Genomic DNA, 13,939 nt, shown 5'->3' with positions numbered 1-13,939 from the left:
ATTCCCCGCTCGTGTCTGGCCAGTCTATAAATAGCCCTATCAGCTGTTGGACCCATGTGTGCAGATGTGCGCTGAAAATAGCCCGGGAACAGGACCCAGGTTCTAGATCTCCATATCGGTATCCAGTTGGTACGAATTTTAGTCGTGGCCAGGCGTGTTCAGAGGTTAGTAACTATCGTTTTCTGAATCAGAAACAGGGGAACATATATATTTTATACAGGCCGAGACAGGAAGGGGGAGGGGGCGGTTTTAATTATTATGGCATAATTTCAAACATCATGATCATCATGTCCTTGCCTCTTGTATCAAATTATTATATCGCAGAGATCACATAATTTGTGCCTCCAGAATTACTGACTAAAATTATGACTGACAAACAGAATCCATAGTGCGTAAAAATAGATTGGGAAAATAGATTGAATTATAACTCTGGCATGATAATTCATTCTGTGCAATTGATGACATGTCCATCAAACAGATTTGTTCACATCTGTCACAATCTAATTTTTGGCAATGCCTCAGTGGCAGGGCTTAATGACTCCCAGGCCCTAATCCCGCCCAATGTTCTACAAGAACGCAGACTTGTTTTGTGAAATTATGTGCACTTGACACGAAACCCTTGTGAGCTGAGCTTCAATCTTGTACTGAAAATATATTCACCTTGCATATTCACCTTGCATCCAGCCGATAGGTACCCTTGTCGGGTAATGAGGCTGGTAGAATCGGTATGTAGATGGCGCAGGGTTAAGCTTCCTTCCTTCATTCCTTCCTTCCTTCCTTCCTTCCGTCCTTCCTTCCTTCCTTCCTTCCTTCCTTCCTTCCTTCCTTCTTTCTTCCTTCCTTCCTTCCTTCCTTCCTTCATGACTCATGTGGTTAATAGGAGAATGTGTACTCAAACTGGTTTGGGTGGTGCTTCCATTCCTCCTTCAGTCTTCCTTTAAAGGTGTTGATGGTACTGCTTGTTACAGTTCTCACAGAGAGACCATTCCATGTGGGTGTACATCTTGAAGGGAAAAAGTTTGTTCTAGGTCCTCTGGCGTCTTGTATTTGGTACTTGTAAGGATGACCTCTGGTGTTTGTGGCGTAGCTAGAAATAAACATCGCCCTGTCGCATATGTCACAATGCAATGACTAGCCGTCCTCAAGCTCACCATCCCATGTGCAATTTTGTACATCATAATCATATCTGCACGTTGTCGCCGGAAGAGAAGGGTAGGAAGCTGTAGCGCTTTGAGCCTCTCTGAGTACGGGAGGTGTGAGATAGATTCCACTATACGTGTGGCTCTTCTCTGGACCCTTTCAACTAAATCACAGTCTCTCTTGGTTTTAGGACTCCAGATCACAGTTGCGTACTCTAAATGCGGTCTCACCAGGCTTTTGTAGAGTAGTAGGAATGTTTCCATGTCGAGATATTTAAACGTGTGTTTTATAACTCCAAGTACTCTGTTTGCCTTTGTTACTTGAGTCTGTGTGTGTGAACTGAAGCAGTCAATTTGTTGTCGATTAGAATTAACACCTAGGTCCTTTTCCTCCCATGTATCTTTCAGGATGTGTACTACTCCTTCTGCGTCTGCCAGACTGTATTTATGTCCTTGATTTCCCTTCCCCATGTGCATTGATTTGCATTTGTCTGGATGAAACCTCATTTGCATATTGACTGATCACATGTGAAGAGTGTCTAGATCTGCTTGTAAGCACCTCGAATGGTTGTCACTCACACAGTTGTAGCATGCTGCGTAGATCTTTGTGTCGTCAGCGAATAGGGAGACGAAGTTGTGTAGCTGGATTTGTATATCGCTGATAAAGATCGTAAATAAGAGTGGTCCCAGTACGCTTCCTTGTGGAACGCCGCTGGTTACTGGTTTCCAACTTGATGTGACCCCATTTACTGAGACTCTCTGCCTTCTGCATGTGAGGAAATTCTTGATCCAGCCAAGTAATGCACCCTTAATTCCTAGGCACTCGATCTTCTTCAATAGACGCATGTGTGGCACTGTATCGAAGGCTTTTGCGTAGTCCAGAAAAATAACATCAACGGGTAGACCGTGACTTAGCGCTTCTGTCCAAACATCCAAGGCTTCGAGTAGGTTAATAGTGACGGTAGACTTGCCTTTAGAAAAACCGTGCTGCTGGTCACAGGTAAAGTTATTTGTCCTCATGTGTTCAGTAATCCTCTTGGATATAATCTTCTCTAGCATTTTACATGGTACTGATGTTAATGACACTGGGCGATAGTTAGCAGGGTCAGACTTGTCCCCCTTTTTGAATAGTGGAGAGATATTTGCCTCTCTCCACTCCTCTGGAAGAGTGGATTCGTCGATGCTACTTTGGAAAATATAACTGATATCAAAGCTTTACAGACGCATGTTTTTCTCAAGTGATGTGCTTAACGTCGTAGCTACAGATGGTTTTTGGTTTGGTTCATGACTTGAATCATGAGATTGACTAAAATGGCAGACCCGGATCCGGAAATGTGTGAAAAATCATACATCGTGTTAGCAGCTCCCAATTATCCAGCAAGAAAGATTAGCTGGCATGACAAAGGTGTAGCTTGTTTTAAAGTTTAATTATCACTGTTCATACAGGGATATCACTATTCCACACTGAATAATTCCGCTGTGTTGAAGGCCATGTTTGTAAGCTGTTCGCTCGTCAACTCCGTCAGAGCTGTGAAATTCAAGCATATTTTCAAGCGTTGGTTGTTGGTCAGCTTTAATATATATCATGAATGAGCACTCATGCGTATCGCAGCACTGATCGTTTTTACAACTAGTTCGGGATTAGGCATGGGGCGGGCCTATAGGACCGGAGACATGTTACTGCTGTCTTTAACTTATTACTTTTGGCTATGTTTTCATGCTTATGTGTGTGTTGGTCTGTTAAATGTAGCATAACTTGAGAAGTCGCATCAATGGAAGTTAGACAATCCTTCAATTTCCAATCTAATGATATCCTAGACTGCAAACCCCACTGGTTTGAACGGGGAGTTAGGCTATATACGAGAGTATATACAATCCCAGTCTAAACAGAAAGGGGCGCCTACGTATGGAACTTTCCGGCATTTGGGTCATAGCATTTGGGTCAAGCTGGTATGGTGCCCCCAAATCAACTGAAAGTTTCATCCAAACTTCATCAGACCTTACAAGTAAAACATGTCCCCACAACCCTGCTTTTTGGGTATAATGTGGATCAACTTCTGTGGTTTTGTAGCCTGGGTACCATCCAGATAGTAGTTTGTTCCTATGTTCGCTTCTGCTATCCGTCTGGAGAGATGCACATTCAAACCGTTTGGTGCTAATCACAGTTAATGAACGAATTAAGCAATATGTTCTAGAGCACTCGTTCGATGGCAACAGCCCGGCGCCTGCATGCGCATGGGGACGGAGGGCTTTTCTGGTGTTGGAACACCTGTTCGAATGAGCGCTTAAACTCATTCCATAATTCGCTCATGTGATAAGGGACCAGTCAGTGCCTGCATCCAAAATTTGGATTGATTTCTATCAGACGTGGTCAAGGTTCCCAGACAGAACAGCAGAGAAGCGACATATATAGTGTATAATGAATGTCAGAGCTGGAAGCAACTGTATATAGTATATAATGAACGCTGGAGCGAACTTCTTTCCAGATGATACCCAGGCTAGTGAATCTGTGGGCAGTAGTTAAATTCTAGCTACAGTCAAACCTGTCTATAGCAGCCACTCAAGGGACTGGACAAATGTGGCCACTGTATAGAGGTGGCAACTTGTAGATAAAATACCCAAGGGACTGACAAAAAGTGGCCACTATGGACAGGTGGCCCCTCTGTAGAGGTGGCCCCTAATACAGGTTTGACTGTATGTCCAAGGACGCAATATTCAAATGACCTAAGGTTCTCTGTCTTTGCCTGGAAAGCTAATGCTCAATTGCCGGCATCAAGAACTTTATTACAGTCCATCCATATAGCTTCTTGACTTCTGCTGTTGAAGTGGTCATACACTAATCTCCAAGCAGATCCTACGGTAGCATAAGATAGTATCAAAAGCTGGCAGAGGAGTGAAGCCGGCTCAGAAGTGTGTTTGGCAAATGTCCACCTCTTGGCTGACTACACTCCTTGGCTAGTTTAATTTAGTATTATCTTATGCCATCGTATGATCTGCTTGGAGATTAGTCATACACTGTCAATCACACAAACCAAAGTGATGAAGGATGACGGAATGTGTTGTCAATATATACTTGCAGGTTTACCAGTGCTTGAATCGGTCAGTATGAACTGGTCATACCTGGGGACCGCACTGGTCATCATTGTGGCCATCCGGCTGGTCAAGGCCTACATCAGCAGCAGATGGGGTCCTGTTCTGGTGCCCATGCTGGAGAAGGTTTTTGGCACCACCAAGTGGGAGGAGCTGGTACTGCAGCATGTCAAGGTTAGTGAGTATCTCACTACTAGTAGGCTGCGACTAGCTAGCTATAGTTTGCAAATGTTTAAATCTATTAGCATTTTTGTGAAGTTGTCAGCTAAATTTTGCCTTGTGGTCGCACTCAATGTGACTCAGTTTGTTTGAAGCCCAGATTAACAGGTTATTGGAAATCACAGTGTTGCCATTTAATTAACAACCTATATACAGTTATTTGTAGAAAGTTTAATGCATCAAAATGAGACTTAATGACAATACGATTTGAACTTCAAAACTGTTCTTTTCAATGACATGTGTCTTTTCTGCATACAGAAACATGCAGTAGCAGGAGACCCTGACAGTGTCCTGGAGATCTTTGACAAACTGTGTACAACACGGAAGTGGAACCTCAAGACAGCAGGAAAAAAAGGTTTCCTTTCTTTCAATTTATTTTCTTACAAAGTAAGGCATAAGAACAATGTTTGAATACACAGACTGGTTGACAGCATTGGCAAGCAAATGCAACATACTTCCCAGTCCTTTCTGCACCTAACTTGATTTTTTTTCTAAGACAAATGAAAGTTATACATTTTTCATGTGCTCAAGAAATAGATACAAATGCACATAGGTGGGGCAAAAGCAGTGTTCCAACTGCAAAGTTTCAGGTTGAGCACTGCACTACCTGGGTTTCAAATTAAGTTGAGCCAAGCAAATTGTGGTTGTGTTTGCAAGTGTGCAAGTGGGTATTTCAAGCACTGTTTTTTGTAATTATACAAAAATGTACCAAAGTACTACATTTTCTCCTAGAAAAAATAATATTGGGAAACAAGACTAACCTTACAAGTTTATGATAGATAAACCTGTATTGGTTTTGTAAAGGAAAAAGGTACTGGGAGGAAAATATCCTGCATTTTCACAAAAATGTTGCCTTTCTACTACAGTAGAACTAGAAGCCGTTTAATTGCACTCCCCATTTGCCAGCACATTTTCTTACATTATCCGTATGGTGCAACAAAGCGAAGTTATCCAGCTGGACTGCATCACTACGGGACTTTGGTATTCCGTGCAATTAACAGTAGCGTGCAGTTATTCGTTGTGCAGTTAACTGACTTCTACTGTATTTCTGTATGATTGTGTTCCACAGGTGAAATGATAGACGGCATAATCAATGACACCAGGCCACAGGTGTGTCTGGAGATGGGGACATCCTGTACACGTCTGTACACGTTTCAACAAAAATGTTGCCTTTCTACTATTTCTGTATGATTGTGTTCTCCAGGTGAAATGATAGACGGCATCATCAATGACACCAGGCCGCAGGTGTGTCTGGAGATGGGGACGTCCTGTGGGTACACGTCTGTACACGTTTCAACAAAAATGTTGCCTTTCTACTATTTCTGTATGATTGTGTTCTCCAGGTGAAATGATAGACGGCATAATCAATGACACCAGGCCACAGGTGTGCCTGGAGATGGGGACATCCTGTACACGTCTGTACACGTTTCAACAAAAATGTTGCCTTTCTACTATTTCTGTATGATTGTGTTCTCCAGGTGAAATGATAGACGGCATAATCAATGACACCAGGCCACAGGTGTGCCTGGAGATGGGGACATCCTGTACACGTCTGTACACGTTTCAACAAAAATGTTGCCTTTCTACTATTTCTGAGTGATTGTGTTCCACAGGTGAAATGATAGACGGCATCATCAATGACACCAGGCCGCAGGTGTGCCTGGAGATGGGGACGTCCTGTGGGTACACGTCAGTGCGGATCGGCCGGCTGCTGGGCCCAGGGGCGAGGTTACTGACCCTGGAGCCCAACCCTCAACTTGCCAAGGTGGCCGAGGAGATGGTGCAGCTGGCAGGACTGCAGGACAAGGTGACATTCACTGGGTTAAACTGATACGGCCTTGAAAAGGAAATGTTTTATTTCCAGTTAGGCCACGTTGATTTGATTATATGGATGACATCCACGCTCGCACCAATTTTCGGCCATTTCCAAAAAAAAGTTTTTGACCACACAATAGATTGTGCAAAGTAGCTGTAAAATAAGCACAAATATTCCGTAGATTGAAAAAAAAGGATCAGAAAACAGATAACTAATGCCATAGAATGCCAAAATGAATCTAAAGTCAAAGAATAAGATGTAAAAGGACAGAAAGAAAAAAAAATCTTGTTGTTGGTTGGGGGAGGTACCAGTACAGAAAATTCAGGTCCAGAGGATCATTTCCAGGTCCGGACATGAACCTGTACCTGATTGTCTGTGGAAACTTGAGAACTGGCAATACTCAAAACAATGGTAATTGGTCAATTTTGCTACAAAGGAATCTGTTTGGTGGATTATTGGACTCCCACTGCATTTTAAAACCCCATCTCCATGTAATAAAGGCTAACTGTCTCTGTACCTTTGACTGTAGAAACTTGGTGCAATTGACTATAAACTCTACTTGACTTCGCTCTTGTTGTGTTCTTGGCCCCCCGGTTAGACCCCAAAATCTTTTTGGATTCAAGGATCATGGAAAAGAAGAATAACATAAAGACAAAGTGATACCTGGTCTGAAGATAATTTGCAAATGGTATTTGAAAATGTTTACTTCAGAAGGTTAGCACAATTTCAACCTGTATCAATAGATCATGTCAAAAATGTTCCTAAACTTGTACAGAACTGTCTCCTTCTCTTACATATAGTTGCAAGCACACAGGGAAAACATAGCAGCTGTTTCATTCATTAAAGTGGATTTGGAAATGATCACCCATCTCTGGCAGTGTCTTTGTTGTAGTGTGATCAAATTGTGCATTAAAAATTGCTTAAAATGTCAGAACATTGCTGAAAAAATAACAAACAAAATATTTACCCTGTATTGAAAATGACACTGTTCTGTCAAAGTACTGTAAATGTATTTAAGTTCAAGGGGATTTAATTTTGCAGTACCAAGAAGAAGGACTTTTTGCAGTGGTTTTAAGTTGCGGTGAAGCGGCCACCGTGAAAACCGCAAACATTAAACCACTGCGAAAGTTTCTGCATTTACAGTATGTCGAAGATTGTGCATATTACAGTAAGGTTCTGATGGTGGGTTATCTGGGGTAGCATTGGGCTTGTTTTAGGGGAACAACAATTATGGTGGTGTCACAGATTGAAACAAGAAACTACGGTCACGTGGTGTCACGCAGCCTGCTCCGGTCTTCACTCACAAAAATTGTGTTGGTACCACAGGTAGAAGTTTGGTTAACAAATGCTCCACATTTCAGTTCAGTTCATCCTCATATGAGGTGCCATTAATGATGTCTAACCATGCAGCTCTGTCTAGCATGGCGGCTAGCAGGTTGTGGTCCTTCAGACTGACCTCCTCCTCCAAAACTTTGTTACTAGTAATTGTCAGGTTCGGTCGTCCCCTTTTTCTTTTCACATCAGTTTCCCAGAGGAGAACTTTGGCGGCCATCTCCTCATGGCCTACTAGAGCCAGTCTTCTATTCTGGATAGTTCTAGTGATCTAAGGTAGTCCATTGTAGAGTTGTTTCTGATGTGACTCTGACAGGGTATATTCAGAGCTCCACATTAAAACACTGTTTCTATACTTGTCCAGGTGACAGTTATAACAGCTGATACTGATGATGTCATCCCTGAACTCACCAAGAAGTATGATGTCACCGACATTGACATTGTGTTTCTGGACTACTGGAAGGACCGTTACATTCGCGACCTCAAGTTGATAGAGGAACACGGGCTGCTGAAGAACGGTTTCGTGGTCGTTACGGAGCAGATAGGTGAGGGCCAGGACACTGACCATACCGTGGAGTACAGTGCGGGAGCGGAGAAGTTTGAGTGTACGCTGAAGCCGGTGGATGGGGATGGTACAAGTGTGGGCAGTGGAGGAGGGCAGCAGCTGCCATCTTGAGTCATGTACTGTGCAAATTCAAATGTAATTTTCCCAGTAACGAAAACACTGGCACCACTTTAAGTTCACCATTATTCGTGGGGTAACTTACATCACTTATTTTCAACGACATGGAAATTAGATGTATCAAGTCATCGGATGGTTCAAACGTTCTAAAATAACTGCAATAGTTTGAAAACACTCCAATTTGAAACCGCTGTCTGTCGATTTGGTATCCCTAAATGCTCTTCCTTTAGGAACAACGGATATAGGTTACCCTGCGGATAAAGGTGAATCAGTGTTACTAGTGACTAGGTAAAGCTAAGGACACAACCCGTCATGCAATTTGTCCGTATGTTTTTCTGGGAGGCCACGTTCGCCATGTATTTCTGAAAACGTGGAGAACTACTGGCAAGAGCAGGGAGGGAGTACGGCAACACAAAGTTTTGCCTGTACGTAAAGTTCTACGGCGTGTCTAGGTGCTTCAAAATCCGTCGGATTCCCTACGAGTTTGTACGGAGGCGGCACTTACCTGACTTACGGATCCCAAAAGATTGCCCACGTTTTGTCATGTAGGCAGCACGTATTTGTACGTACGGCGGGTTGTGCCCTTAGCTCAAGGATGCTACAGATGGACAGAACAGTCTCTTTTGATAGTGCTGGTATGATCAACTGTCACTGATCTAACTGTATCTCAACCAGCTGGATATGTAGCACTTCTTAATGAATATGTACTCAATGTTCATAGATCCATGTTCAGTTTGTACTCTGTAATTATTTATGCATCTTCCCTTTAACAGGCACCTCCAACATGGTACGTAAATGTTACTTAGCACGTGTAGACAAAGGGGTAGTCCAATGGTAGTTTTTTTTCCATAACCCACCCAATATGTTTCCACCACCCTTTTGGGATAATCATAAAGGATTCAAGGGTACTGGGTTTATCATGACATCAAAACCACTGAGCTTGTTTCCCTCAACTCATCCATAGACTCAACACTAGACACCCTATTATCACTGCTGTGATTTGCCATTTCCTTACTTAAAGGCAAGCTACCACACCACAAGTGCATTTCTTTAACTTTTGCACTAAACTACAGAAAGATTTTAAGTCTTTCCCAAACCAGATGGTGCATATGTACTGTAGTTTTATGGTTACAGTCAAGACATGTTTGGGTATTGTCTACTCATTTTAAATCATAGTTCTCTTTGTATTAATGTATTTTTTTTGCTACATATGGAGTATACAGTAATATCTGTAGAGGTATACCAATTAATCATGCTATCAAGTTTCCCCTCTTAGTCCATTTTGTTGATTTGATTATACATTATCGTGGGGCAACCTATATCCATTGTGTTGCTAAACAGAGTATCCAGGGATATCAAGTTGATGGACGATAGTTTCAAATTGTACTATTTTCAAAATATTGCAGTTTGAAACTATCATCTGTCCTCTTGATATCCCTAAATACATTAATCTTAAAAGGAGCAGATTTTGTACAAAATCATCAACAACATCATGTATGTACCTCACACGACCATGCTTGTCCCGGTGGCTCGATGCTCCCGCCGCACCAATCACTCACAAACATTGCAGGCCATCGCGAGCAGGAACAACTACTACAGGCTCTCGTTCTTCCCTCGGACCATCAGAGAGTGGAATGGACTTGAGCCTGGGGTGGCGGAGGCTGGGTCTCTCTCCCAGTTCAAAACTGAGCTGGGGAGGACCCTGCTGCATTGAGCCACCCCCACATGTCTTGTATATATGTAAATATATGTTCTACTAACCCACTTAATTCACTTGTCCTGTCCTTGCACACACAAAATCAGTTTGTTTTCAGTTTCCTTAGCATTTTTCCCTTTATTTTCCCTTGTCTATCTGTACTGGGTATTGTAATTAATTCATGCGTAGTCTGCCGATAATCTCTAGAATTAGTGGTACTGTCACAAAACCTGCAGTACTGGAGAAGATCGAGGCGCGGCGCTTATGCACGTCAACTTGGCAACGCACGTACAATATATTAATATAGTAAGAATTAAACTTTCACAGGATGGACCTTCAGCGAATACGAAGAAACTCCCATACTGAATGAATCCACGGAACTCCCCTTTTTTGCTAGGAATATGACCAAGTTGTGCTTTAATGGGTTTGAAGCCAATCCATCGATTCAAAGTGACATAAATCAAAGTTAACGATTTTCAACTGATACTTTTAGTGAATGTTCAGCTCTTCCGACTTTTAAGCGAGTACCAAGTTTATTCGTCATTAGATATCCACCATCTTATAATTTACCGTACACGCTTTCAAACTAGTCCCTGTTTGTTTGTTTGTTTGATTGATTGATTGTTTGTTTGTAGAATATACGACAAGGGGACTTCGCGGCCTAAAATGCGGGACTGTTCAATAAGCACCGCGGGGAAGGACGGTTGTAGCAAAGGTCTATATTCTATCGCACATTTAAGATTACGATCAAACCCTGACTACACTGTACTTTAGTTGAAGGACATGAGATTTTTGCAACACTGGTATCATCTGTAGCTTGCTTGCTGTTTATAAAACCACTATTACAACAGAAATGTTCGTCATACAACAGTTAAATCAAGGTGTGTATTTTGGATTGTATTGACGACTGGTGTAGCAACACTTCTTGCTTATGTTACCATCTGTTGTGCCGGACCGGTGAAATATGTCCATTGAGGGGTGATTATGATCCGCCACAGGGAAGACACTGATACAGATCTTCAAGAATAAATCGTGCCTTCAGAAGTTGTCAATGTCGACATGTCCCATTGTGATGTGATACAGACGAGCCCTGAGGGACCTGGGCTGGCTTTGTGATTATGACACAACGCAGGTGACACAAATCTCATTACTTCTCCCGGGCAGTCTTGGTTTTAGGCCACCTTTCCACTAGACGGCGATCGCGCTGCGCTCTCACTGCGACCTGAATAGGATATATGTGTAACCTTCGCTTTCACACTGGGTATATATGATACAAACATAAAAGTGTGACTGAGAAGATAGCAAAACACACAAGGTGTAAAATGATTCGTTTTTTGTCTATAGAATTCGTTGAGCGACATGTCAAATTTGAGGTCGCAGAGAGAGCGCGGTGAGAGCGCCGTCCTAGTGGAAAGGGGGTATAAGCGACTATGTCTCACTGTGACACTGGACAGCGGAACGTTGGCGACTGGTTGCGAATGACGTTCGCAAACGTGCCGCACACATGTACAGTCGCCAGCTTGCCGCCCGAGGAACGCCAAAGGACGCCCTTCTGCTCGCAAAATAACCATTTTTCGTTAAGGTGGGTTCACACCTGTGTATATATCTAAGTCCGTATGAGGCGCGCATGGGAGTATTTGCCTCCACCTGGCTCCACAGGTCGTTGGAAAAATAACAGAAATTGGTCAAACGTAAACAGTTAACATGTCAGACGAGTTAGCTGGGTCGCTAACCATACTTCTCGGTCAGCTTAGTCAGCTGGCATGTTATGAATCTATATTTGTCCAATTTGTACTATTTTTTTCCGCGACCTGTGGAGCCTGATAGAGACTAAGAACTTCATACGCACCTCAGGTGGACTTGAATATATACGCATGTGTGACCCCACCTTTATCTTCATGTATTAAAAACGTTACAAAAATACTGCGTACTTGTGTGACCGCAGGGGGAACGTGTTGAGAAAAAACACAAAAGTTGCTGCCACCGTCCAGTGAGATATCCGCTTTATAGAATGTAGGAACTTAATTGCACCGCAAATGTACAGGGTTCACGTACTATTACACAAAATACTTGTATAGAGTAAAACTTTTAAGTACAACATCCTAATTACTATAACAGAAAGGCTAGCATAAGTTATGATATTATGTTTCAATCGAGTTGGGCTAATCATGAGTGTGGACATTTTTTTCTAACAAAGCAGTTTTCTAACAAAGCAGTCTTTTATGTATATATATATTTGTCTATTTTTGCGTTGACGGAGTTTTTGCAGTTGAAGATATAGTCAAATCTGTCTTTAACAATTAGTTTCTGAAAATCTGTTGTACCTGATTCGAGAAATGTGTAATGGTAGTTCACCTATATCCGCATGGTAACCTATATCTGTTGTTTGTTTTCAAACGAGGTATTAGGGATATCTAGTTGCAATATTTTCATAGCATTCCGGTCTGAAATAGCCGTCTGTCGACTTGATATCCCTGAATACTTGTATTTACAACAGATAAAGGTTACCCCACGGATAAAGGTGAAGTAGCGTTACGTGTTGTGCCAGAAGTCCAGTACCGGTGGTAATTTAAAACAAATAAGACCCAAACCCCAAGAGCACATGACAACTCCTTATTGTAATATTAAAATGGGAACATTATTACCTTCGCCAAAGAAGTTTAGTTGTGTTTTCGCCGTTTGCCTGTTTATGAACAGCATAACTCAATAAGCTGTGGATTGATTTTGATGACATCTGGATACGTATTTGGGTGTCATTGCCCCCTATCGGCTGCCTATGGCACTGCAACAAAGCGTCGGGTTTTCATACTTCGTGTTCTAAACATGCTCTTGTAATGACGTTTCAGTTCCAGATAGCTATTGGGCCTGGTATGAATTGGTGTACGTTTGCTTCTGAGGAAGTTTCCAACAGACAGGCCAACTGCAGTTCCAAATGAGACGCCAGGAGGCTCAAACTTACACCCACCGAGGTACTATTTACCACTAACAAATCACGAGTGCGTATATACGACCATAGCGCTTCCTGAATACGATATCTCAAAATCTGACGTCCGGCTGCAGTACCGTATGAAGCCAATAGGAGACAAATCATCGTGCTTTGTCTCCCCTTCACCTACATGTACCGACCTGTTAAGTATCATGACGATCCTTCAACAGTTTCTGAAGTTCTGCACACATACACTCCACAGCTACTTCACCATAGCACAACCCAAAACATAACCTTCTTGGCGAAGGTAACAATTTCTAGTGTGATGGTAATCAATCAATTCGAGAGTAATATATGTACAGAACATCAAAACTAATATCTACGCAGTTGTTTATACGTAACAGTGATAAAGGGCTCTATGTAACAAGTGACTAACCGCTATACTACATAGTCATAGGCTGAATGGTTTAATTCATGGTAAACAGTATCATATGGTGGTACGTGATATCGAATTATTTGTGTCCATACGATTCCCTTTTAGAAAAGCAGTACAGATGCATTGGCCTATGTACAGAGAAATTGCATCAGGACATGACATATGTATATTGAAAGTTTCAGAGCTTGTCTTAGTAAGGTTATGTGTGTATTGCTGGTGATAACGTCCATAAACTTAAGGCATATCTAAAATCAAAGTCTGACACTAAACCTACCCTGTAGTTCCAAAACAAGCCGCTAGGGGGCCCAAACCTATACCACTTACTCTCGGTATCAAGATCTGTCTACAACTCAAAAATCATAGCCGCAGCATGTCCAGAACTTGAAATATCAAACCCGGAAGTTTGACTGCAGTACCGTAACAGGCCACTAGGGGGCCCAAAATCTAATCGTTTCCAGGTCTCATCAAGACCTACCCACATCTAAATATCAATACAATCCATCAAGGCATTCTCGGGTTATGCTGGTCTTCTACAAACATACATACATACAGACATACAGACATACATACATACATACATACATACATACATACATACATACA

General features: G+C 42.2%; 1 protein-coding gene across 1 annotated transcript; it reads left to right on the top strand.

Moving 5' to 3' along the window:
* The first annotated feature begins 12 nt into the window (after positions 1 to 12).
* LOC118432603 (catechol O-methyltransferase-like) lies at positions 13 to 9,393 on the top strand. Its single transcript, XM_035844236.1, has 5 exons — positions 13 to 164; positions 4,219 to 4,403; positions 4,707 to 4,803; positions 6,062 to 6,255; positions 7,961 to 9,393. Exons 2-5 carry the CDS (start codon positions 4,245 to 4,247, stop codon positions 8,270 to 8,272), a joined length of 762 nt encoding a protein of 253 aa, XP_035700129.1. The 5' UTR covers positions 13 to 164; positions 4,219 to 4,244; the 3' UTR covers positions 8,273 to 9,393.
* The last annotated feature ends 4,546 nt before the right edge of the window (positions 9,394 to 13,939 follow it).

Source organism: Branchiostoma floridae, chromosome 15 (genome assembly GCF_000003815.2).
Source record: "Branchiostoma floridae strain S238N-H82 chromosome 15, Bfl_VNyyK, whole genome shotgun sequence".
NCBI lineage: Eukaryota > Metazoa > Chordata > Leptocardii > Amphioxiformes > Branchiostomatidae > Branchiostoma > Branchiostoma floridae.
This window is presented reverse-complemented; position numbering and strand designations above follow the sequence as displayed.